Source organism: Pararge aegeria, chromosome 5 (genome assembly GCF_905163445.1).
Source record: "Pararge aegeria chromosome 5, ilParAegt1.1, whole genome shotgun sequence".
Lineage (NCBI taxonomy): Eukaryota > Metazoa > Arthropoda > Insecta > Lepidoptera > Nymphalidae > Pararge > Pararge aegeria.
In genome coordinates, this window is record NC_053184.1 from 6,917,351 (window position 1) to 6,941,689 (window position 24,339).

Genomic DNA, 24,339 nt, shown 5'->3' on the forward strand with positions numbered 1-24,339 from the left:
TTCTTACTTGAACCCATTGAAACTTTGACGTTTAGTTTTAAGTTCACGAATGTTATTACCACCAAAAAAGTTTCAAATGATAAAGAAGTTTTGATTCATTTATTTAGCTAAAATCATTGCTTCAATTATCATGATTTACAAACACTACCCTTCAATCATCAAAAGATACCACAAAGTTTTAAATTGCACTTACTGCAGCACTGTCTGCGATCAAAAAAAAACGAACCTATTAATGCATTCCTTACCGCTAAAACGTTTTTATAATCCCAAACTAACTATTGAGTTATCAGGATATCTGTCAGACAGAACTTTCTTTGGCAAGTTGTGGACAAAAACACTGAGTTCTGCTATTCCATGTTTACGTATGAGATGTTTACCTTCGTCCGTGCTTAGTAAGGTTTATAGTTGAAAGGTTATTTGGCATACCACTGCGCAAAACTTATATCTGAGTATATATTATTTTGGCCACGAGCCGATTTGTTTGTCAGGCAACGATGCCAACGCTATTTGTGAGTTGTGAATTATGGCAACATTCATCTCGGCTTTTCTGCAATGATCGGTAAAAGTTAATACTCGTATTATCAGTAGCAAAACCACCCCTTAAGAATTTTGATCCATTGAAATATAGGTTTATAGACAAAATATTAAATAAATAAATAAATATACTACGACAATACACAGCACCACCTAGCAAAGTAAGCGTAGCTTGTGTTATGGGTACTAAGATAGCTGATGAATATTTTTATGAATATAATACACATAAATATATATAAATATTTGTTAATATATATATATATATATATATATGTATATATATTTATTTATATCTTATTTTATTTATCTCTTTTAATAATTTATTATATTAGTTATTAGTAGTATGTACTTAGTGTGTAAATTTATGGATTGTTTATTTTAATTGCGATTTCCCGTCTCTCATGTTTTTTTGTGTACTATCGGTAAGGTTACCTGGCAGAGATCCCTTTTAGTGATAAGGTCGCCTTTTGCTTTTAATTTTTTGTTTAACTATATTTGTAATTTCTCCTTTATTACGCAATAAAGATGTTTAAATAAATAAATAAAATAAATACTTACAATATACAGATAAACACCCAGACACTAAAAACATTCATGTTCATCACACAAACACACACTGCTATGGCAATAGCCTTAGCCGGTAGAATAGCTTGCGTCGTTATTAACACCAACTGCACCTGCGATATGCTGCCCTGGTAACGTGAGCTAATAAACGATTATATTTCATGTTATTGTCTGATAATACTATAACAAAAAATACCTATAATCACTATATATCAATTGGCCAACGAATTAGTTTGGCCATCCAGAGGGGAAATGCTGCCAGCATCTTAGGAACTGTGCCTCGCTGCGGTGGTTTCGAGGACGTTTTAGATTTTATTTAGTTTTTAAATAGTTTATTTTAGGTTATAGTTATGTATTAATAAAAATTGTATTACTTGTTTAAAAAAAAAAAAAAAAAAATACAAATCTAAAAACCTATAATCTAAAGTATATATATATATCTGATATTTTTTCTAAACCTGACAGCACTGAAAAAAAACAAGTTTTTCCTTAATCCGCTACAAGTAAGCCCATGATTGCAATCTCACGTGATGGTAAGTTATAATGCAGTCTTATTTTAATGTAGCAGGCTAACATGTTAGGGTTATGGCAGTTATGTTATACCAATACTTCTAATTGTCTTGGCTCTGTTTTAGATATGATGGGGTAAGATTCGGAGGTCCATTGGTGTTAAATAAATTTAATCTCGATGTGTGATTTGAAATTAACATTCACTTAAGAATCTACTTTAGTTTAGAAAGTTAGCCTATCTTTGTTACACTCTTGATTTAAATATGAATTCTCACCAAACAACCTATTGTCACCCGTACGCATCTAGGCGGGGATTAAAGCCTCTATAAGATGCCTTAAAAATCTGCTAAGAAGCTTACGCTTCCTGAATTGAATAGGATCTCATAAAACATTCCGATAAATCCTGCTTAAGGCCCTATTATATGATAGGAAGACGTGAAAATGTTGCTCTTCGTATATCCCGCGTAATTTTATATTATTATGAACGATAAGAAGTATATCAAATTTTATTACAAATAAAAGCACCATTTTTAACAAATGAATAAGCCTTCGCAGGATTGTAAATTAACCTTTCAGATTGAGTTTTTACCATATGCATACTCACTGAACTACTCTGGTAGCATGGTAAAATCTATCGTAGTCATATGAGTACATACATTACTGTGTGGGGACCAGGGGTGCAGGGGTGTTATACAAGTACCTAACCTTGTATTCAATTACAGCCGGTGCTAAGTGGTAATGAAGTCTAAAATGGTAGCAAGCTACCTTTTTAGGGGTAAAGCAGTTATACTAAATCATAATCCTAATCAGTTTTTACGCGTCATCGCACCAGAATGCTAAAACGGTTGGCAGCATGAGTTTCATAAACTCGAACCCATCTTCCAAATTCGTCACCATTAAAAAGGTGTATGGTTTGAATATAACTGCCATTACCCTGCATGTTAGCCCGCTACATCAAATTAAGTCTGCATTATAACTTCACAATGAGTAACGAGTTTGAGTTGTAAAATTGATAAAGATACATAACAAAACATTCAAACATATCGATACTTTTTGGCACGTTCAACATCCCTAATGATATATCTACACTTGCGTATTTGAAGCATAGACGAGGGCACAATGAAGCGTTGATCCCATACGATCTCTAAAGGCTCCACGCCTGTGTAGGCGTATGCCTCATTAAATTTTGTTTGAATAGAGGGATGAACCAGCCACCTAGCTGGTCAGATAGAGCTTGTACGGTTTGCAGATAAATATTGTTACGAAATGTTTAGTTAAACGACATTTCAAAATTACCTAAAACTTACGCCAGTTGACTAGCCTCTAGACTTAATCCGCGGTAATGATAAGAAAGATCGATGTTAAAAGAGTAATTAACACTTAGAACAATGATATCTATTAATTGTTTTGAATCTGAACCAGAAAATAGAATACTAAAGAATACCAAATGTGGGAATGGGACATAGCATCTTTAAGATTTTTGGGGAAACCTCAGACAATGTTCAACATTATATATTTAATTTTAGAACAAGAAGACATAGTCAGTACAGTTTGGAAGCGAATATAATGAAAAACAAGAAATTATAGTGGTAGAAACAACCTACTTTTAAAAAGAAATGAAACGGAATCGTGTAGAGGGCTTCTACGCGTTGCCGAATTTTTGTACTAATAAAGATACTGGTCTAAAGCATCCGAGTAGTTATTGCTATACCCAAACACAGATTTTAAGAATTGGCTGGTACCTATTAAATTTTCCTGTAAAAAAATATTTGAATTATGAGCTAGGATATCGGTTCCAACAAGAAATTAGAGAGAATAGTATTATATTATATAGGTAACTGGTACCAATCTTAAATTCAATTATGCAACGATCGCAAAAGTATTATTATAGTTCTACTAAAATATTTGAAGAAAGGTGTTTTGCTAACCGGCTGTTCTCTATAAATCTGAAATAATTTTGTTATTATTTTATTTTATTTTAAGAAAATATTTATTTTTCTGGCGAAATTAAATTTGATATACAATCGCCTGTCACTCGATGCTTGATAAATTTTATATTTTGATGTCCGTTTAGTTGCAATATTAATGATCCATCTTTTTTGCTAACTGTACAAAGATAAAGTATGCATCAGCCGAATGAATGGTTGGAGGCAGGAAGAGCCGCCACAAACATCGACTCCATCACCGCACCCATCTCGCGAGCAAACACTCTCCAAACAAACACCCATTCATGCTCAACTTTATACACAAACACACAGGCGATCTCGCTAGGTGACACTACCACTCACTGATGATGAACTTAGTGTAGTGTATTGTATCTATTCAAAACATCTACTCTTGATACCGTACAAAAAATAAAAGATTTCTAATACTACTGTGATTTCGTTTAGAGACTAGTTCTTTCATAGAAAAGTGATACCAGTTTGGTACAATGGAAAAAGTGCAACCTTCCAATCACGTGCGCGTGCCTAAGTCCAAGAGGCCAAGCCGCAAAGCAATGGCCCATGGGGAAAAAAGAAGGAGGAAAAGACCTAAGAAAACATTATTTGTAACCAGTCCTTTATACCTACACACGCAATTGCAAATTCAATGTTTATTTATTTAAATATTTAAGCTTGTATAGATTTTAGCAAAATCAAGTTTGTCTGTTAGACAAACTCGATTTTGCAAAAGACTGACTCTACCACCGACTCGAAAGACAGATTCTACAGAGAAAAAGTTGAAAATAGACGATGTAGTTGCCCTTTTCCAACCTCAACTTTATCACTATTGTATAAGATGTAGGAAATGCAATATGCAGTGTATAATAAATAAGCGGTGACTAATGGCTAGGACTTATGCCCGTTGTCATTAAACTTGATAACTATTGGCGAACAGTTGATGTATGGCTAGGAATCTCCTTAAATTAGGCGTTACTTATTTAGCCTTATTACGTATTGCCTTATTCTTCGTTAGTGAAAACGGGAATTAGACACTTTAGGGAAAGGCCAAATTCGAACCCCGATACGCATCTTACTTTTCCATGTGCTTTTTAAACATATATCACTTGCTTTATAGGTAAAGGGAGACATCATGAGGAAACCTACATGCCTGAGAGTTCTCCATAATGTTTACAAAGGCGTGTGTCCACAAGTCCGCAAAGTCCACCTATTCGTACTTGTCCCGCGTGGTGGACTACGGCCTAGACTCTCTCTGGGAGGAGACCCGAGTCCTTTAGTGAGCTGGTAATGAGTTTATAATGATTCATCATGTCAACCAATCGACGTCCACTGCTGGACATAGGTCTTTTGTTCCACAATAAGGGAGTTCCACAATACATGGTCCTGGGCCGCTTCCTCCAGCGGCTCCCAGCGACTCGCCTGATGTTTTGTCACCCCTTGCCCCGCCGTTACCATAACCGCTGCCAGAGCCAGGAATAGCGGGGCTGCCGGGGACTAGGGGCTTTCTTTCCTCCATCTAACAAAGATGTGCACGGTAATGACCATGCTGGGCAGGCGGGTTGGTCATCGCAGAGCTAGACTGATCAGACCGGAGTCAGGCAGCAATCGCACCGGCGACGCTGCTGCCTGACACCGGTATGTGCCATTTATTTAGTCTAGCCAATTACTGAAGTGGTTATACCGCCACTTGTCGGTCGCCAGAGTCTCGTCGGTTAGACGGAAGGGTGCACCACGTGCAGGTGAGGTTGGCAATTTGGGAGGCTGACTGTTACTAGCCTCCCACTTACACCCCTATGTATAATGATTATGATAACAATACATTAGATGGAAATAATGTATTCAAATTCACAAGTATTTGAATTTTCAATGTTTTTGACTACATTTTCGTTTAATTAACGAAAAACCCTAGCATTGGTCAATCACTTTGTAGCGAATAGGCTGGCCGAACGTAAATTTTGCTATTTGGTCGAACCTGCATTTTGCTATTTGGGTAACCACAAAATGGCGGCCCACATTCATTAAGATTGCTCATTACAAATAGGCTTAATGTGAGCAACATATTCCCATTTAGTTACATTTATTAAAACTGACGCAAAAAAGTGGGATGGGATTCTCAAGCACAAGTAAATAAGACCGGTTTTTTTACATTACATACATGTAACCATGTGGGACGCAGATATAAATATTTTACTTAAAAAATACTTTATATTATTTAAAAAAAATTTAAACTGCATAGATTTATTTTAAATTATTGCCTGGTTGCTGTAGAGGAAAAAAAAAGCATTATCATACCAATCGAATACCGGCTTCTTTTTGCTGAATAATTTCGTACCAAAAGTAAAAGGATGACAATTTTAACATTTACTAATACTTATGCATGTTAACTACATATGAACTTTCCAATTGAATCACTCCATCTATCGCTAAAAACTGAATTAGAATCCGTAGCGTAGTTTAAAAGATCTAAGCGTAGGTACTACCAGCATGAGTGACTTTATTTTATACTACGTAAAGATGTGCTGATAATATCAAAAAAGACAAAGATATACTTCAACCATAAATAGTACTACATAGATTTAAAAAAAATCTAGCAATATTAAAATCAATCAATACGGCTATAGTGGCCGGCTAGCAATATGAACATACTATCCATTCAAATGCCTTCAATAGGCAGCTATGCAGACTGAGTGGGCAAGCACAATGCATGCCAATTTACACGGGAATTTGGCTTGAAGCCTCTGACGTACTGACTCGGCCGTCAAGTCATTGAATTACCAACCTATAGCCGCTTTCGTGATTAACGTAGACGTCATTTCGCATCAACTGAATTGCTTTATTAGATAGGCGTGTGCACGCTTTATTGGGCTTCAATAATGGATGCACTCGTGGACTGATAAGCAGAATTAATGCGCTTTGAATTATTCAGCTTAGCCAAGTCGGCGCGCTAATCTCAGGTAATAGTCTAATACCAATTGGACCTGTCATATAAAATATGTAATTTTAGCACTTTATCGCCCAATTATAAGTGAAGGTTATAGCCGAGCAAATTAATAAAATTCAGAAAGAAATACAAGAGATACCACGCTGTGGATCAGAGTATATTTGTAGTACAGCGGATGTTTGGGAAAATTCAGTTACCAGAAGTTTTAAGCAGGTGAAGTCGCAAAAAACCGCTAGTTAAGCCACTAAATCTGTTTTTAATTTTTGTTACCAAATATTTCTTCAGTAGGTATAATATTACGCAGATGCTAACGACTACATATACAAACCTTCACTATACAAGGAATTAACTCTCGAAAAATATACGCGGAAGTAGCCGAATATCTCATTATCTTTACTTTTAATATTATAAAAACGAAAGTGCGTTTGTTTGTGTCTTTGTTTGTTTGTCATTCCTTCATACCCTAACCATGCAACCAAACAACTGAATTTTTAGAGAGTAACATGGGCTACTTTTTATAGGTAATGGGAGCTGGTAATGGGAGCTTTTATAGGTGATGGTAAGCTCGGACGAAGTACAACAGCTTACAGCTTTTGCCTAATTATTCTCATTCGCACACATATAACGTCCATGAATTGTTCTCCCATAAGCTCGCCTGCAATCGGAACTTAGCATTCAATTACTTTCAATACTCCTAGCTATGCAGTCTTGACTGGACTGGCGCACTGCAATTCACGGGAATTTGGCTCGGATGCCTCCACTGACATGGCCGCCCAGGCATTCAAATACTCCATAGCCGCTTTTGTACATATAAGGGTCTAAGTACATATATCGTTAACGTTACTATGCACAACGCTTACGTAACGTACGCATAAATAAACTAACATAATAATAATTATCCGTATATTTACAGTGATTCTTTTACGCATTTGTATCCCTCAGGTCTGTTGCTCAATTCTGTTGCTCGATTCTGTTTCTCAGTTCCGTGGCTCACATCTCTTGCTTAGTATGTGAACCGAAACACAAATAATTCTTTCACACTAAGTCATTTACTTCTAAAGCTAATGGCCGATAGCCTAGTGATTAGTGCTTTGGCCTCCCTTTCGGAAGACCGAGTTCGATCTCCGACTCGCACCCCAAACTTTTCGCAGTTATGCGTTGTGAATTTGAGCAACTAAAACATCACTTTCCTTAACGATGGAGGAAACAAATCCTGAGGACATTTGCATGAAACAATCTCAAAGGTGTGCCACTTGGCCAGTGTGGTAGACTTAACAGCCCAAACCTTTCTCATTCTAGAATTAAACCCGTGCCCCTAATAGTAGGCCGGTAATAACTCAATAATGCTAAAGATAAAACTGTCTAGTAGAGAAAACAGTTTGTAGTGCAAACTTTTTTCTCAACCGCGTGTATTTTTTTTGTACCCCTACCCTTCCCTAGTAATGTTATTATTGCAAAAGCTTCTGCGTAAAAACAAGCTGCATAAAATCAAACAAACAGTTCCTTTCAAATTTATAAAATTAAGAAAGGATTAAAAAGGCAATATCCCCATAGGAACCATTTTTTATGAACAGCCTATCGCCCTAAGTTATCAATATAATCCAAAACCTTTAGATGATAGATTGAATATAGTAGGTCTATCCTTGCCTGTAGAAGAGTAGAAAAAGGATAGAACTACTGAAATTGACTAAAGATTTATTTTTGGACGTTAATCAAAAAGGGGGTATATCTGTGCAAATAATCACACCAACCTGTTGTTTTGTTTCAACGAACACGCTTTCGATGTTATAATATTTTTACACAGGTAACTTCATCACTTCTATCATTCCAACGCAGTCTGTTTTAAGCTGTTACCTGAAAAAGTACGTAACGGATTCTATTCAAGTTTGTTCCGCAGAGGATTTAAATCGAGTCGATCGGCGCGGCAAGTTATTTCAGTTAATTTTGATATTTTTACGAGTTCAGGGATTGAAATGGTGGCATAGCTGCTTGAATTTCTTTTGATATTCTATTATCTGTAATAACTAGCTTAGTTTAGGGGTCATTGCTTGTACATCTGTGTAGAATTCCTAATAAACTGTTAGATTTTAAATCGTTGCTAATCGTGCTATGTAAATAATAGGTGAGCTTTTTTTGCACTCGTACGCTTCATCATCGGCGATTGTATTGCAAGGCCATATTATGTACGTTTAAGGATGTGATCATACCATCGTAAAAGTCTCTTTGCGACCTTTTCAACTATCACAGCAATTTTTAAACTCCCTTTTATGTACTTCCATCAAAATTCAAACTAATTTTAACAATTTGTGAAATATTTTCCATTGAACGAGTTACATGGGGCCCAATTGAAATGTTAATACAATACATTTCTGCAAACAGTTTTGTTTATTTAGGTAGCTTGTCCGGGGTTTAACTGATTTCCATAGTAAACAATTTGCGGTCTTCCAAACCAATTAGCCTCTTCTACATTTACACCATTACTCGAAATTAATTAAGCTGTAATTAATTATTAATTAATTTAAATTGTAATATGTGCTAAAATATAAATTTACCAGTTGATTTCATTAATGAAATTAATTAATTATCTCCAACGCTTACTACTCTACTTAGAAATATTGAGTATGAATCACACTTCTGGAGCGCCTCAATCAAATCTCCTTCTCTTATCCAAAATCGGGACGTTGTACTTGCTGACAATCTCAAAACCAAAATCATCTGCAATTTGGAAACTTTAGAGCTCTATACAGTAATTTGAAAACTTGTTTGAATAAGATCCACCTTTCCTGTCCTACTAATTAAATCTAATCCTACCACTAGTCCTGAAAGGCTGCTGTTCTTCAACCTTCCGTCCCAGTCTCCGTTGTAAAACACCTGTGGTGTTTCCACTTAGACTCCAATATCGTATCAAAAAGTTTTAATATCGGCTAACATAAAGTGAAGCTATCAGCCCATACTAGGCTATCATCGCATATTCAAGGAGGCATATCCTGTAAATACTGAAAAACTAATGGCGTGGCAAGAGGTCACCATGTGGCGTTACAATATATGCACGTTACGTTACCAGGTATTTGGTGACAATTGCCATATGATTAATTCCTTGCATTTTTTCATTAGTATGAGAATAGTACCTATCAGAGCTAAAGTTCAAATTGTTGTTCGGGCATAGAAGGCACTTTTTGTGTACTGTATTGTGGCGAGAATGATTACTTCAATCGCTAATTTAAATGTGAACTACGAGAGCACCACTGTAAGCCTCATTAAAGTCGCAGTACTGGGCATAAGGCTTCTCTCATGAAAAAGGATAGATGAGTGGTCCAAGGACGCCCAAACCCAAACTACCAATGTTAATTAAAAATAACTAATTTCTAGGGCCGTCATTTCCCACGAGAGATGAGGTCTCGGCCCACACGTCAGTCATAAATAAACTGCAACTTAATTTAACATGACAATAAATTTATTTTAATTGCAGTAGTGATTCGTGAAATTTATGAGAATGTAAATAAAGTTTTAATTTGTTGTGAAACCGCAATACTGGGAACTAAATGTTCCTCGACATATTTATGTACTGCACTACACGAAACATTGGTTATGCCAGTGAGATGGTTTTACGTAGAGATACTATAAATCATAGGATCATAAGCGTTTGGCGACAAAAAAAAGCATATTAACGTCCCACTGCTGTACGCAGGCCTCCTTTTTCGTAGGAGAGGGGGTTTTAGAAGATACTAACCGCGCTGCTCTAATGCGGGGTGGTAGGGTTTAACAATAATAATTATTATCACGTTTTTGTCAATAACCTGACCCGTCGGCTTCACGTGCTCTCGGAGACACGGTGGTGAATGTTGGTACTGAGATTTTTATGGAGGAGGATTCTTGACAGAAGGTTTTGTTTTGTCAATGCATTGTTGAGAATAACGGGCTAACTTTATTTTTATTTTTAGTACTAACCTAACCTAACCTAACGGTAACCTGAAGGTAAGTAATGATACAGTCCAACACAGTAGCGGGCTAACCTGTTAACCATGGCAGTTATATTTAACTTATATCCCTATTCAATTTAAAAGCGACATAGTCTTTGTCGGCGAAAATCGGACCAGGGGAGATCGATATACCAATGTAGCAGTCAAACCACATTATTACAAAGATGCAGCTTAGAAACTAGAGACATGTTTAATTAAATAACTCTTCTATTATGGTTGCCTTAAATCGCACTGCGAAAAACATCCGCGCGTTTAAAATTATACTTACGGAATTTCACCTAACACGCGCTGCGAATAAATTTCCACGCGATTTTTGTACTTTTTTTCTGAAATGGGTAACAAATTATTCGCGCTAATTTAATCCGCACCGCAGCGCGTAAAATATATCTAGTATGTAATTTTTTAATCCTGAGAATTTTAAATCCCACATGCATCTATCAAAACCTCTTTATGATTGCAAGTCAATTCTTTAGAAATAAAAATAACGCACGATTTTTCAGCAGCTCGATAAAAGACGATAAAAGTTTAGTCAGTAGGTACTTGATAAAAATATTGATAAGAATTGCAAGCTGACCCAATGGTTTATAGACCGAATTCGTTCCCAGACAAGCATCTCTAACTTTTCAAAAATATGTGAATTTTTAATATAATTAATTAAATATTACTTGCTTAAACATTGAAGGAAAAAAAACAATAAGAATTCTCCTTATTGTTGTTAAAGGCGTGTGTAATCTATCAATTCGCACTTGGTCAGCGTGGTAAGACTACTGCATAAACACTTCTCATTTTGAGTCATTACCGACTCGTGCATTGTGCATTGAGCCGGTAATGAGTGATAATGATGATGATGATGAAAATATTATTTATTATCAATTACTATATCACTTCTGGGCAAAGGCCTCACCTGTCATAGGAAAGACGGTAATAGTGAAAGACCCGCGCTGCTCCAATGCGGGTTTGTGGGCTTCAACGACTATTACCACAAGTGACTATTACCAAAAGTGTTTACAATTTTTTACCCGACCTGGGATTCGAACCCAGGACCTTTTGATCCCTAGGTTTAAACTTTGGTATGTCAAAGCCCAATGATACCGAGCGGAACGACTGTTTAACGATATCCATGAAAACAGTGCGGGTTCTACAGGCAGTATCACCTCACGGGGTTCTGCACAGTAAATTGGGCCGCTGAAATAAGTCTGCGATTTCGAATTTTCAACGATTGTTTTGATTACTGAAATGCATTGATTTTATTCATAAAGCAATATTAAATTATAGCAAACATTTATTTGATTTATTATGACCTGAATGTAAGACTATATTCATCGGAAGCAGCTTACCGTATGAAAACATTTTATTATGATATCGCATCGCGCTTGACCAAGACGCATGATGGGATAGAGGAAGGCTATTTAAGTAGAAGAATTCCAAGAGTATATGTTATTAAACTTAAGCTTAATTTGATACAAACCTCGAAAACCAAGCACCAGTGTAATTTATTATTTCTTAAGTCTATGGAAACCACACCAAATATATTTTCCAACATGTACCCTCTACGCACGTTTCGCTCCGAGTTCGGGGCATCCTCAGGCGATGCTAACGGTCATTGTAGGAAAAATCTCGATCATCGAAACGTGCGTAGAGAATGTGGCTAAAAACGGTGGGAAAAGAAGGACCGCTATTATGAAATTCAGTACAATACAATACAGTAGTACTAACTATTATAATCCATTTGGATAGTTAGTACTGTACTGTAGTTAGTTATTAGAACATCGGATATTTTAATGTGGGCAATGAGCGTACTGTTTTAAAATCTTTTTTAGAGGACTAAAAATATGGGAGTAGATAAATATATTTAAATCTAATACTTATAGTAATGAATAATAATAAAAAAAACATTTCCACTTTAAATAAGACTGTATAGCGTTCCAAATAAAAAAATAATGAAATATATTGACGCTGCCCACGCCATCATCTAACTAATAAATACAACTGATTGTATACACTTAATCAAATTAGTTAATTTTATCCACCGATTAGTTGTATGAATAAATTAGTAATTAGTTAATAACATCATCATGTTTCACATAAATACTCTCTTTTGCTCCAGGTATCCACTACGCGAGCGCATTAATCAAAATGCGAGTTCGCCACAGTCACTTCTCAGCGTGATAATTTTGGTACAAGCGGACAAACGAAAAAACGTGCCATGGATCGTCGGATATTTATCTTTTTGGCGGTTTCTGCCCACCTATGTAAGTTGTCGTACCACTTTTTTTTTACACGTTTTTTTACAGATATTTTCATTCTCCGTCCCTATATCCATTCATCGTAATAATACTATTACATATACAGCCAATTAATGTGTTTGACGGCAGAGTGGCGCAGTGGGCAGCGACCCTGCTTTCTGAGTCAGAGGCCGTGGGTTCGATTCCCACAACTGGAAAATGTTTGTGTGATGAACATGAATATTTTTCAGTGTCTGGGTGTTTATCTGTATTTTATAAGTATTTATGTGTATTTTAGTCATAAAAAAAAATTCATCAGTTATCTTAGTACCCATAACACAAGCTACGCTTACTTGGGGCTAGATGGCGATGTGTGCAGTGGCGTGCATAGAGTGTATGCACAGGGTACGCAGATGATATAAAATGAAGAAAATCTCCAGTATGAGTTATAAAAAACTTACGGATAGACATTGTAAGAGTTATTCAACATCTACCCTTAAGTATTTATAACACGTACTGGAGATTTTCTTCATTTTATATCATCTGCATACTCTGTACATACCCTATATGCACGCCACTGGATGTGTGTTATTGTCGTAGTATATCTATTTATCTATTTATTAATGTCATACTGATATACATAGGCCTCTATCATGAAAGCAATTACAAAAAAATTAAGTTCTACCCGCGAATTGAAACCTCATAATGCGCACTCGAATATTCCGACGGCGCAGAAATTGTCTTTCTTATTAGATTTCTTCTATTAAGTAATTCTCAATAACCTTACCGGGGGTTGTTAGAAATTGGCATTGATGCCAATTCTATTGGACACAAATATGTAAACTACACCAAATTGAACAGTACAGTAGGGAATACTATGTCTGGGTTTCTTACCAGGGTATGCATACAGCAGGAAAATGGCACAAAATGGCAAAAATCCGGGCTATATTCCAATTTTAGGGTATGCAGTGCTTTCGTGCATGTATGAAGTTCACGCCACTGTATGTCTATCGTATTATTTTTATTAAAGGAAAGCGCTATTTTAAGAATATGCTATGAGATTTGTGTACAAAAGAGAAGGCACCGTTGTTCACCAACTCTATAGCACATAAGCTTTCAGTCCATCGTAAGGCATAGCTAATAGACGGGGATTATTATAAACAATACTAGCTGTAGCTCGCCGTTTTTTGTCCGCGTTTATTACGGTTTTTTACAAATTCCGTAGGAACCGCTTGTTGTACTGGGTTAAAAAGTACCGTATGTTACTCTCCGTCCTTTCAACCAAATCAAGTTGATAGGTTGCTTAGTGAGGGCGTTCAGGAAACACAGACAAACTGACTTTCCCATTTATAGTATTAGCAGGTAAGGAAGTAAACAATATGTTACTTCCATCTAAAAACTATTTATGGATCTACAGAACTACGATGAAAATGATAATCACCATCCACTATTCAAAAATATAATTCTAGAGTCCAGTTGCTTATTTTTTTTTTTGTTAATAGTAACAATATATGGCCGATCGTAAGTGGAAAACCGCTGCCTATAAACAGAGCAACAGTTCACAGGGCATGCAAGGAGCACGTTTTGAAACATGCCGCCCTGTGTCTATCAATTTAAGGTGTAGGTGTTAAGCCTCATGAGCCTGTAATTACACCGGAACCACGCTCTTAAGACACAGGATTGATACTCCTACAACTTGATGGCAAATATAAGCATGGCGATAGTACCCGGACGAGCTCTGTCCTTGTCTCTCGAGACTGCTTAATTGTTTCCATTTCTTACGTCATCGTTACTTGAAAATATCTATTAATTCTCCCCGCAAATAGTCTGAGAATCTACTGAAGTGGCAACAAAAATAACAATAGCCATTCTGGTTAGACCCAAAAACATTAGACCGAACGAACGATGCATACAAAGTACTACAGAGCGAATGAAAATGTTTAGAGCAAAGTAATTGAAAACACATAGATTGGAATAGGGAGGCGGTCCCGATCGTATCTAAGGTGGACTATCTCAACCCACTTGATGGCAAATGGCCCGGAAATAACATGGATATAGCGACACGACCCCGGGCCCCGCCAGAATTTTGTTCCCCGCTTTCTATGAAAATGCGACATAAATTTGTATTTGGCAACGCACGACAAGGCTTGAGCTTAGCTGTATAATGCGGTGGTAGTTTAAATTTGTGCCAAATTTTAGCAACTTTACTTTAACTTCTGAGTAAATAAGACACTCTGAAATACGAACCAATAGATGGAAATGTTAAGCAAGCTGGAAGTACCTAGTAGTAGTGTAGGTATGCGACATATCCTTACTAGTCCTTTCTATATTGTGGTTAAATATTATCAATGCGAAAGTGATTTTGTTTGTCCTTCCTGTACGGATTCCAACAAATCAACTTAATTTTTGGCATAGAGTCACTCAAAAGGAAGTAGAGCATATAGATTACTTTTTTTTTTTTCAAACTTTGTATAATATACAATGTAAAAAAGTCGAACTTAATGTTTAGCACTCTCTACCAGTCAACCTTGGTTCATTTCAAGAACTTGTTTTTACTTTTATCAAACCACCACCCACGGGATTTGTAAAAAAACTAATAAATAAATGGACAAAGAACGTGGGGAACAGCAAGTGCTTACTAATATTATAAATGCGAAAGTGTTTGTTTGATTGTCCTTCCTAAGCAATGAATAGACTGATTTATGGTATAGAGTTTGTAAAAAGGACAAACTTACTGTTCGTACTGTTCAAAGGGTACTTTTTAATATAGAACGCGGGCAACAGCTGCTGCTAGTAAAATATAAAGAGCTATTTTGCGCAACTAATCATTTATTTATAGTCATCATCATCATGGCACGGATTTCCTCCCAAAATGAGAAAGGGTTAAGGCAATGGTCCACCACGCTGGCGCTGGCCCAGTGCGGATTGGTGAAGTTATTTATAGTAAAAGCGAACAACTTTTGTAAAAATTCAAAATGGGCTTCAATTCTTACCTTGTTGCAATGGATAATGAAACGAGTAATGCGAACAAAACAAAAATACACAAACTTGGTTGTATACTATTAGAGAGTCTACGAGCCCTCCATTGTAATTACAATGACTATCTATTGTCATCCGAACAACACATACTTTAAAAATTACAAACCCATATTACATTACAAATTGTTGAAAATTAATTTTGAACCGGAAAAATAAACTTTCATACATAGAAACGTTGCAATTTTAAATTGCTTGAAAGAAGACCACTTTATTGTTTTTTTATTTGTTCGGTACAAAGGGGTACAAAACATTGAGACTCTATTTATTTTAAGGTAAAAACATACTTAATATATTACCCCCATCCTTTTCCTTAAACCATTAAAGAAAACGACATCACACATCATTTATCCATGAAACAGAACACGCATATATTACGCGTAGCTTTCATCGTATCTGCCCCCGTTTTAAACCAAGACTAGGTATTATTACAGACGATTTAGAGCTTAATGATATTGAAGTAACACATTCGATGGCTTTTTTATCTCTCAATTGTCTGCAAGCTAAAATAACTGCTTTTTAAATAACTGAAACTTAGTGAATACATTTAAATTGGCTTCGTTTTTTTTAAAAAATTAACTTGTCATTTGATTCTCTAATGATAGGCTCTAATACCGTAATATACATAATGGCAAACACTGGGATTTAACAAAATTATAAATTCATTGAATAAGGTGCCTTCTTTAGTCATATGGAAATAAATGCTTTTTATGTTATACTATATGTGTGTATTTACAAACGATCTTGTAATATTTCCAGGTAGCATAGCGGCAGGCGAGGGACCCGCTAACAATTTCCTCACTCAAACTGTCTACGGGTTCCTGGATTTTACAACTACGATCGGGAACACTGTCATGGTTTTCTCACCACAATCTGCACCTCCTCCAGGTCGATTTACATTCATCTATCAATTTTGCTTGTTTATTCTAACAACTAATTTAAATAAAAATTGTATGGCTTCATAAATAATCATTTGAATATTTTATGATAATATATTAATAGGCTATTTTTTTGTTTAGAACCACCGCAAACAGAAAAATCTGTTCAAGAAAATATTATTGAAACTAAACCACCACCTATTAACAACGTTAAGCCGGAGGCGATCAAACCAACGAAAACCTCAGATAAGGATAAAACTAATAAAGCACCAGTCGTGGCTTCAAGTGCTATTTCCGTGGTAACGTCTCCTCCAAAAAAAGACGATAAAGTTATCAGTATTTCTAAATCGGTTCCTAAAGAACAAAAACAAATAATAACAAAAGTTGAAGTGGTTGCGGGGCCCTCTAAAATTGTTGAAAATAGCCCAAAACAACCAGCGGTGAAACCTAACAAACCATCTTCACAAGCTAAGAAGCAGCAAAAAAATCAAGCTATTAAAAGTGTAACCAATATAGTAAGTAGTAAAGTTGAAGTAAAACAAAATCCTGCACCATCTTCAATAATTAACACCAAAATTAGTAGCGCAATTCAAATAAAGTCGAGCCAAGTTGAAGAAGAACCCGCAATTTTAGTTTCTAATAACATTGGTGAGCCAGAATATGATTATCTGTCACGACAACCTTCAGAATTTGTAGAGGAGACTTATCGAGTAATTAATTTACGACCATCAAAAGCACATGCACAGAAGCCAAAGAATAATTTAAAAAACCGTCACCAGCCAACTCCACCTCCAGAAGATGATGAACATCCAATAGGTTTAGTTACTACTCTTGGAGGAACAATTGTTAAAGATGGGCTTACAACAGTTCATGAAACCAGTGTCATAGGTACATATATATCAGGAAAATACGCCCAAGTCTTAAACAGCAACTCAAAAATATTGCAATCTGGCCATAAAGCAAAAATATCACCAAGTTCTCCTCATAGAATCTTAAAAACAGCTGCACCTGCCATATCAAAGAATCATAGGCATAATCTTGAACCTACTCCATCTGTCGGTGATGGAGATAACAACAATAAAACACCGCGGCGACAAGGAAATAGTGGAAGTTCTTTTAAAAATCGTCACAAGCCTCAAAATGGTGATAATGTCGAGAGTGCTGAGCCTCCTAGCCAAGGCAAAAAATTCAAAAACAGAAATTCTTCACATGCTCAACGCACTCAGAGGTATGATTTCTGCAAAGATAAACTTACATGCTGTACTTCACGCATCACTATTTATTATGTGTTGTCTTTAAACTTATGATCTGTTTTTCTATGATAGAAAAGAATTACATTCGCAGTTAAAGCTTATTTATTATTATTTAATGCTCTTCATTATCATCTTTGTAATTTACAAAAACCAGCAGTAATATCTCACATTCACGTTCACATTGTAAATTTTACACGCTAATTCTCAATTTTCAGTACACGTTTTGGTCGACCAGCAAACAAACCTCAACTGGCAACCATATCTGTTTTCAGTGAATCGTCGTCACCGCCTTTCTCTAATAGAAGAAAAAGCAACCGAAACTCTGGTCATAAAACCACAGTGACACCTTCAAGCAACAGTGACAGTCAAGGAAGACGTGGGTTCAAGTCTCGTATACAGCCTACAGCAGTGGAGCAAGTCACACCAGCACCAACAAGCGTTTATAAATTTAAGCTTAATCGAGCACCAGGGTCTGGACGTTGGCAGTATAAAACAAGTCCTAAACCTAAAGTTACTATTCGCAAGTCAAACAGTGACGATGAGCAACAAACAACGCCAAGTTTAAATCCGCTGTTTGACGATTCGCCATCTAACGAACTCCAAGCAAGATCTGATAATGATTTAGAGCAATCTGGTTCTCAGAGTGGACCTGGAACTCTAGTCGAAAACGATACTGATGACACCTTAGAAAAACCTCCACCAGTTGAAACACTTAAAGTAGAAATTTCCACGCCAGCTGATTTTCGAGATGTTTATTACGAAATCGCAACGCTTAAGTCACCTTACACTTTTCAGGTAAGTATTTTAAAGTAGTTACTGGGATAGTTCAAAATGAAGTGCTTTTCTGAATAGTCCTGATATACTATATCCGATTTAAATAGAATATTATAATATAAATAAAATAGATAGAATGGAAGATTGTAGCACGGAACTTGTTATGTTTTATTATAAGATCAAATTTGTAAACCTGCAATCACGCAAATAAAGATTTGAATTTGAATTTGAATTAACCTACATATTGTTTTTGCTTACAGGTTGGACGTGTAAAAAACACACGCATTATAACAGTGACAACGACTATTGAAAAACGAATCGAACCTACCCAGATGCCTTTTAATTCACAAAATCCACTAAATGAACCACTAACTGAAAACATATTGGCTACTGCTTCACCTTATGGAAAAGATAACTATTTTTTGGATTCCAGTATAGCAACTTTACCCGCAATAACACTTTCCTCAGATGTCGAAACTCCTCCGCTAGAAACTATTACTGAAACATTTAGTACGACACAAAATATGCTTAAAACACACATATTGCCAATCGTAAGGGAGCCTAACATAACCAGTAGTCTTACCTTTATACAGACCTATCAAATAACAAGACTCGTAACAGCTACAAAAACACTACCTCCAATGGAATTCTTCCAGTTCATACCAAGCAAAACCCTTAAGGAGTTTAACAGTCGCTTAGATGAAGCTGGATCTGAACTTCACCTGGAGTTAGATTTTGGTGACAGCAATGAAGACGAAGATGGAGCACCACGCCGCGTCTTTCCTCCGGATTTGGATCTTTCAAATATAGGATCCAACTTTGATTTAGCAGAAATAGATAAATATAGAGATAATCACTTACGACTAAAGAAAGCTCACGGACAAAACAAAAACAACCAAGTAACAGAACCACCAAACCCTTCAACTCCAGCTTTGAGTCCTGAACAAGCCCAACAGTTGGCCCTTTTAAGACTGCTCAATCCAGCGGCAGCAGCACAAATTCCGAACGTCGTCACAACATCGAAGCCAATTCTCAAATACGAGACCATTTACGAATCACATGTAATTCCATTATTTGATGGCAAGAATACAATTCATAGTACACTTTCTAGACCGGTAGCAACAATAACGAAAACGGAATATGAAATTGGTACTAGCAGCCTACCAGCGTTGCCACTCAACCCGCTCTTCCAACAACAGCAACAATTCACTGTAACTTCGACCCCAGTTGTTTTGAACACTGAAGTTGTTGCAACAGATAGTCAAATTATAAAATTGACATTCGGTGCGAAGACACTGTACACGACATTGTTCACAACTAAAGTTGTTCCGACTGTATTGACGTCTTACGTTACGTCATCTATTCCGGTACAACCAAGCGCAAACTTCCCAGGATACTTCCCGGCGCCATATCCTCCATTCCCATATGTAGGATAGAGAAATTAGGCCAGTAGTTTATAAGTAAATGGCAATTAATTCTAAAACTAAGTCAAAGTCAGTGTTCATGCGTGTAATAATCGTATAAAAAGTGAACTTTAGAGCTGAATGCTTAATAGTGATAGTGAACTATATTGCTCATACGATTTAGAAGTAAATTCTTAAGATTTGGTATTAACATTTGTGAAAGAGCATATAAACTGTACGCTGTGTTCCTTTATTAAAGTGTTAAAATGCCGAAGAGAATAAATTTGATAGTAACCTTAATATTGTTAAATACCTGAGGATTACTAGTTAAGAATAATTGTGAAAAATAGGTATAAAATTTATACCGTAATGTACCGCAATTTTCTTATAGAGTATTTAGTTATTAGTCAAATGTGCTTTGTAAATATACGTAATTTATATTATCAATATCTTGTACATATTTAATATTATCACCTTTTGTAATTACAATATAGTATATTATAAACCATTGTAATTGTAGATAACACTATTGTATTTTTATACATTTTGTAAATTTATGCTTTAAATAAATTGGTTCATAATGAAATAGAAATCCCAAGTATCATAAAGAGTCAATAAAGTGTAAATGCAATATAAAAGCTATATTATAGTCATAAATATACTTATCGTACAGCTAACTCATTTTTTTCACTCTTTGTGCTGATGAGGTTAATCGTTTTTTTTTTTTAGCTATCGTTTAAGTAATAGCATTAATAAAAAAATTTCGGTTTATAGATTTGTACACGTTACATAAAAAACAATATAACCGACTTTAAGAGGTGAGGTTTTAATAATGCGCTAAGTTTAATCAAAATCGGTCGAGTACACCCGTGAACGGCTCGTGCTAAAAGTTTATCACACTTACTTCAAAGTTTCATCTTCAACTGAAAAATACCTCTAGAAAGTAAAATGTATCAAATTTACTTGAACGTGTAATATTTCAGAAAAATGCAAGCTCTATTTCCCATGGTATCTATAATTAAACCCGTTTCACAGGGAACGTAAACGAGATAAACAAAGAGGCCTGGAGAATGGAACTAAGATAAATGGAAGCTGTTATATGAACTTAATAACCTATACCTAATATTCGCGTTTGGATTTTGATTTTCGTTGAAAAGTATAATTTTGAGAAGTTTGCTTAAACCAACGTTAGTTTAAGCAAACGTTTTATCATCACCATTAGCTAATTAATGGAGCCAAGTGGGCAAAAGCCTCTCTCATAGGACAGAGAGCTTAAGTTAAGAGTCCCACCACGCAGCTCCAATTTTGCGGGTTTGCGGGCTTTAATGATCACTATCACATTTGAGTGATAGTAAGTAGTAACCGATAAAACCCGCAAAGACAATCCTATCATGCTCTCAGACACGGGTTTTTTTTTTATTTTCATAAATACTGCACACAGATTTATTACAGGGCCGAAAAGTCTAGGAATAGTTAGAACTCGACAATTTCGCTTCGCCACGAAGCAGTTCGCAAACAACGTAAAAGCGAATTTTGAAATACTGTTGAAGGGTGCATAAGTTTATATCATAAGGAATCGCTCTGTTAAAATAGTAAATCAAAAGAAGCAAATTTATTTTTACTTGCCAACTAATTCAAAACACTCTTAAGTGTTTACTTATGACAACCCTATTGAAGATAAAAGACAGTCATATGCACCGCGACGCGTGGGTATAGGGTATAGGGTGACAGGTGTCACTTCATTTAAATTTAGAATGTGACGTTAGGGGCTGTATCTGATTTCTTTCGGTAAATACTATTGGCGTTTCGGATTCAAGTCTCAGAGACGGTAAACAATGTAGGTACCTCGAAAGCCTGTGAAGTTACATTTCTGATTTCATTTTCATTCTGTATGTAGGCTACAGCATTTTTAATAAAAATTGAAAGTTTCTGGCGTTTTTTATTTATTGATTTAGTACCAAAAGTAGCGACAATCATAAACAAGAAAATATGTGAACAAGAAAATACTCTTTATGAGATCTTTTTACTCTTTCTAAGAGCCCGTACGAAAGCTGCAGAGGGAAGGAGAGTAAAAAAAGCAATAATAAAAAGTAGGACTTATATTTTAATGCAAAAGTGTGTTTATTTTTTACGCTTTCGCTTCTTACGCCGTAACTAAGCCTTGTGGCTTAGTTATCACCTTGATTTTTAGCATAGAGTTAGTTGAAAGGACCGAGAATAACATAGACTATTATTTATTGCAGAAAAACAAACGGTTTCCACGGCAATTGTAAAAAACCATGATAGGTAGGTACTCGCGGATGAAAAATACGAAAATTATAAATTAATTAAATAAGTTTACCCTATTAGCACATTCCTTACAATGTTAATAAATTTATTTTTATTTATTGTTAGTTAATAACATATCTGGCAATTATCAAGTTATACTTAGTTATAAAAAGTTTACAAAATAAATGTGTCTTTATACTTTTATTGGCTGACTTCTTACCGCATTTCTGCATTCACTCCTGATGGTAAGTGATGACGCAGCCTAAGGTGGCGCGTATATGTCACCTACAGTATGCCTATTCATTCTGGATGCATGTCTATAATATAAATCAATATAAAAAACCATTAACTAAATGAACTGGATTATATTTCGATGCGTTTGAACTTTTTCATTCCAAGTATGCCTACTTTATAAATACTACCAACGGCTTGGAAGGCAGATGTAACCAAGAAGAAGCCGGCAAGAAACTCTATTAAATTTTTCTCTAAATTTTTTTCACATAGTTTATTATTTTAGCTTAGTTTGGCCAGTGAATGAAAAGTGATAGAATGGACGCTGTTGCTGAATTGCTTTACGATAAAAATATTCTTATCGTTAACTTGCCCTTCTATGAAAGTCTGTCACTAAAAACTTTTCATTATTTGAAATTACACTATTAAATTATCTTTCAAATTTCCAAAGACGGCCACCCATCCATTCACTAACTCTGGTTAACGTTGCTTACCCAGCGCTACCGACTAATATGTAGTGCTGCTGTTATGCCACACATTATTTGCAATTATTAATAATTGGGAATAAAAAAGTATTTTGAATAAGGCAAAACAGGAATAGGTTCACGGGCCGATCATTTCCGTTGTTTACGTGATTGAGGGTTTCACATAGTAGATGAGTAAAGCTCCAAGAGTAAGAACAAGCATATTATTGGCCTACACCACAGTCAGTTATTTAAATATGCTGAAATACGATATGTACTTAATACCATAGGTTTTTTATAGTTGCCACTATCAGCACTATTGAAAAAACTTTACGTTTAGTATTTGATTTATTGAGGTAAGTGTAATCTAAGTAGCAGTACGCTGCGTCCCGTAATTAACGCCGGCGAAGCCGCAGGGCACATAAAACCTGGTAATAAATAAAACCTCTGATAAGTTACCTCCTTAATTGCCATTTTTCTGTGTTAAAGATAGTTTCATTTTTAAATTACATGACAGACATGAGTTTATTATATAATTTAATCAGATTCTGAAACAGGCATTTCATTGCCAACATTAAAACACCCAAGTTCGTTTTCACTAAACCTATGCATCGCGGAAATAATTTCGGCTTTATCTATAGAAAATAGTTTAAACCAACTCTTAGGCAATATCTATTGGTGCACCGCATGTCTAGGAATCTCCATAGCGTTAATTACATCACCTGACGAGTCATGTAAGAGCGCCACATATGGGTGCCTTCGTATCTTTAGCTTGTTTGTCTCAGTGATGTCGGAAGTTCAGTTACCCCTTTTTAAGCTAAAATGTAATATTTAAACTTATCTTAGTTTTAAGCTAAACTGAATATTTTTGAAAGGCCTTAAAGGACTTGAATCCATGGCCGTAAATTTAAAAAAAAATCAGTTATCTTGTATAACATAGTGTTCATATGTTCTTTGGCTTTTATCGTTAATATATACATTTGAAGAATACTTGACCACAAAATAAGCACTTGACAATGGTTCAATCGGCCAGCGCGAAGAACCAATAAACCAAAAAGAAGAAGAAGAAGAAAAAATCCGAGTAACACTAAACTTTATTACTGTTGGATTTCATATCCACAAGAACAAAAGCAGAGCGGCGGCGCAGTGACAAGTGAAGAATTACGAAATTTAACAAAAAATAATCAGAAACTTTTATACGTACTTAACATTCTTTTTAATTTGTTTTATTTTTATAATATATTTTATACGTTGTATACAAAAATGTTGTATTTTTATTAGGTAGTTAAAGATTAATTACTAGGAATATAAAAATTCTACACAAATTCGACTTGATTA

The 24,339-nt window shown here is 35.5% G+C and overlaps 1 protein-coding gene across 2 annotated transcripts in view; it reads left to right on the top strand.

The window, feature by feature from the left end:
• The window catches only part of LOC120623774 (flocculation protein FLO11), a 38,653-nt gene extending 18,208 nt beyond the window's left edge, over positions 1 to 20,445 (top strand). The window contains exons 2-6 of one of the 2 annotated variants that reach the window (XM_039889997.1): positions 12,577 to 12,721; positions 16,490 to 16,618; positions 16,750 to 17,836; positions 18,077 to 18,656; positions 18,896 to 20,445. In XM_039889997.1, the coding sequence (XP_039745931.1) occupies positions 12,676 to 12,721; positions 16,490 to 16,618; positions 16,750 to 17,836; positions 18,077 to 18,656; positions 18,896 to 20,071 (3,018 nt within the window). In that variant the 5' untranslated portion in view covers positions 12,577 to 12,675 and the 3' untranslated portion in view covers positions 20,072 to 20,445. The remainder of the gene's footprint in view (positions 1 to 12,576; positions 12,722 to 16,489; positions 16,619 to 16,749; positions 17,837 to 18,076; positions 18,657 to 18,895) is intronic. The other variant, XM_039889998.1, reaches the window with a different exon arrangement.
• The last annotated feature ends 3,894 nt before the right edge of the window (positions 20,446 to 24,339 follow it).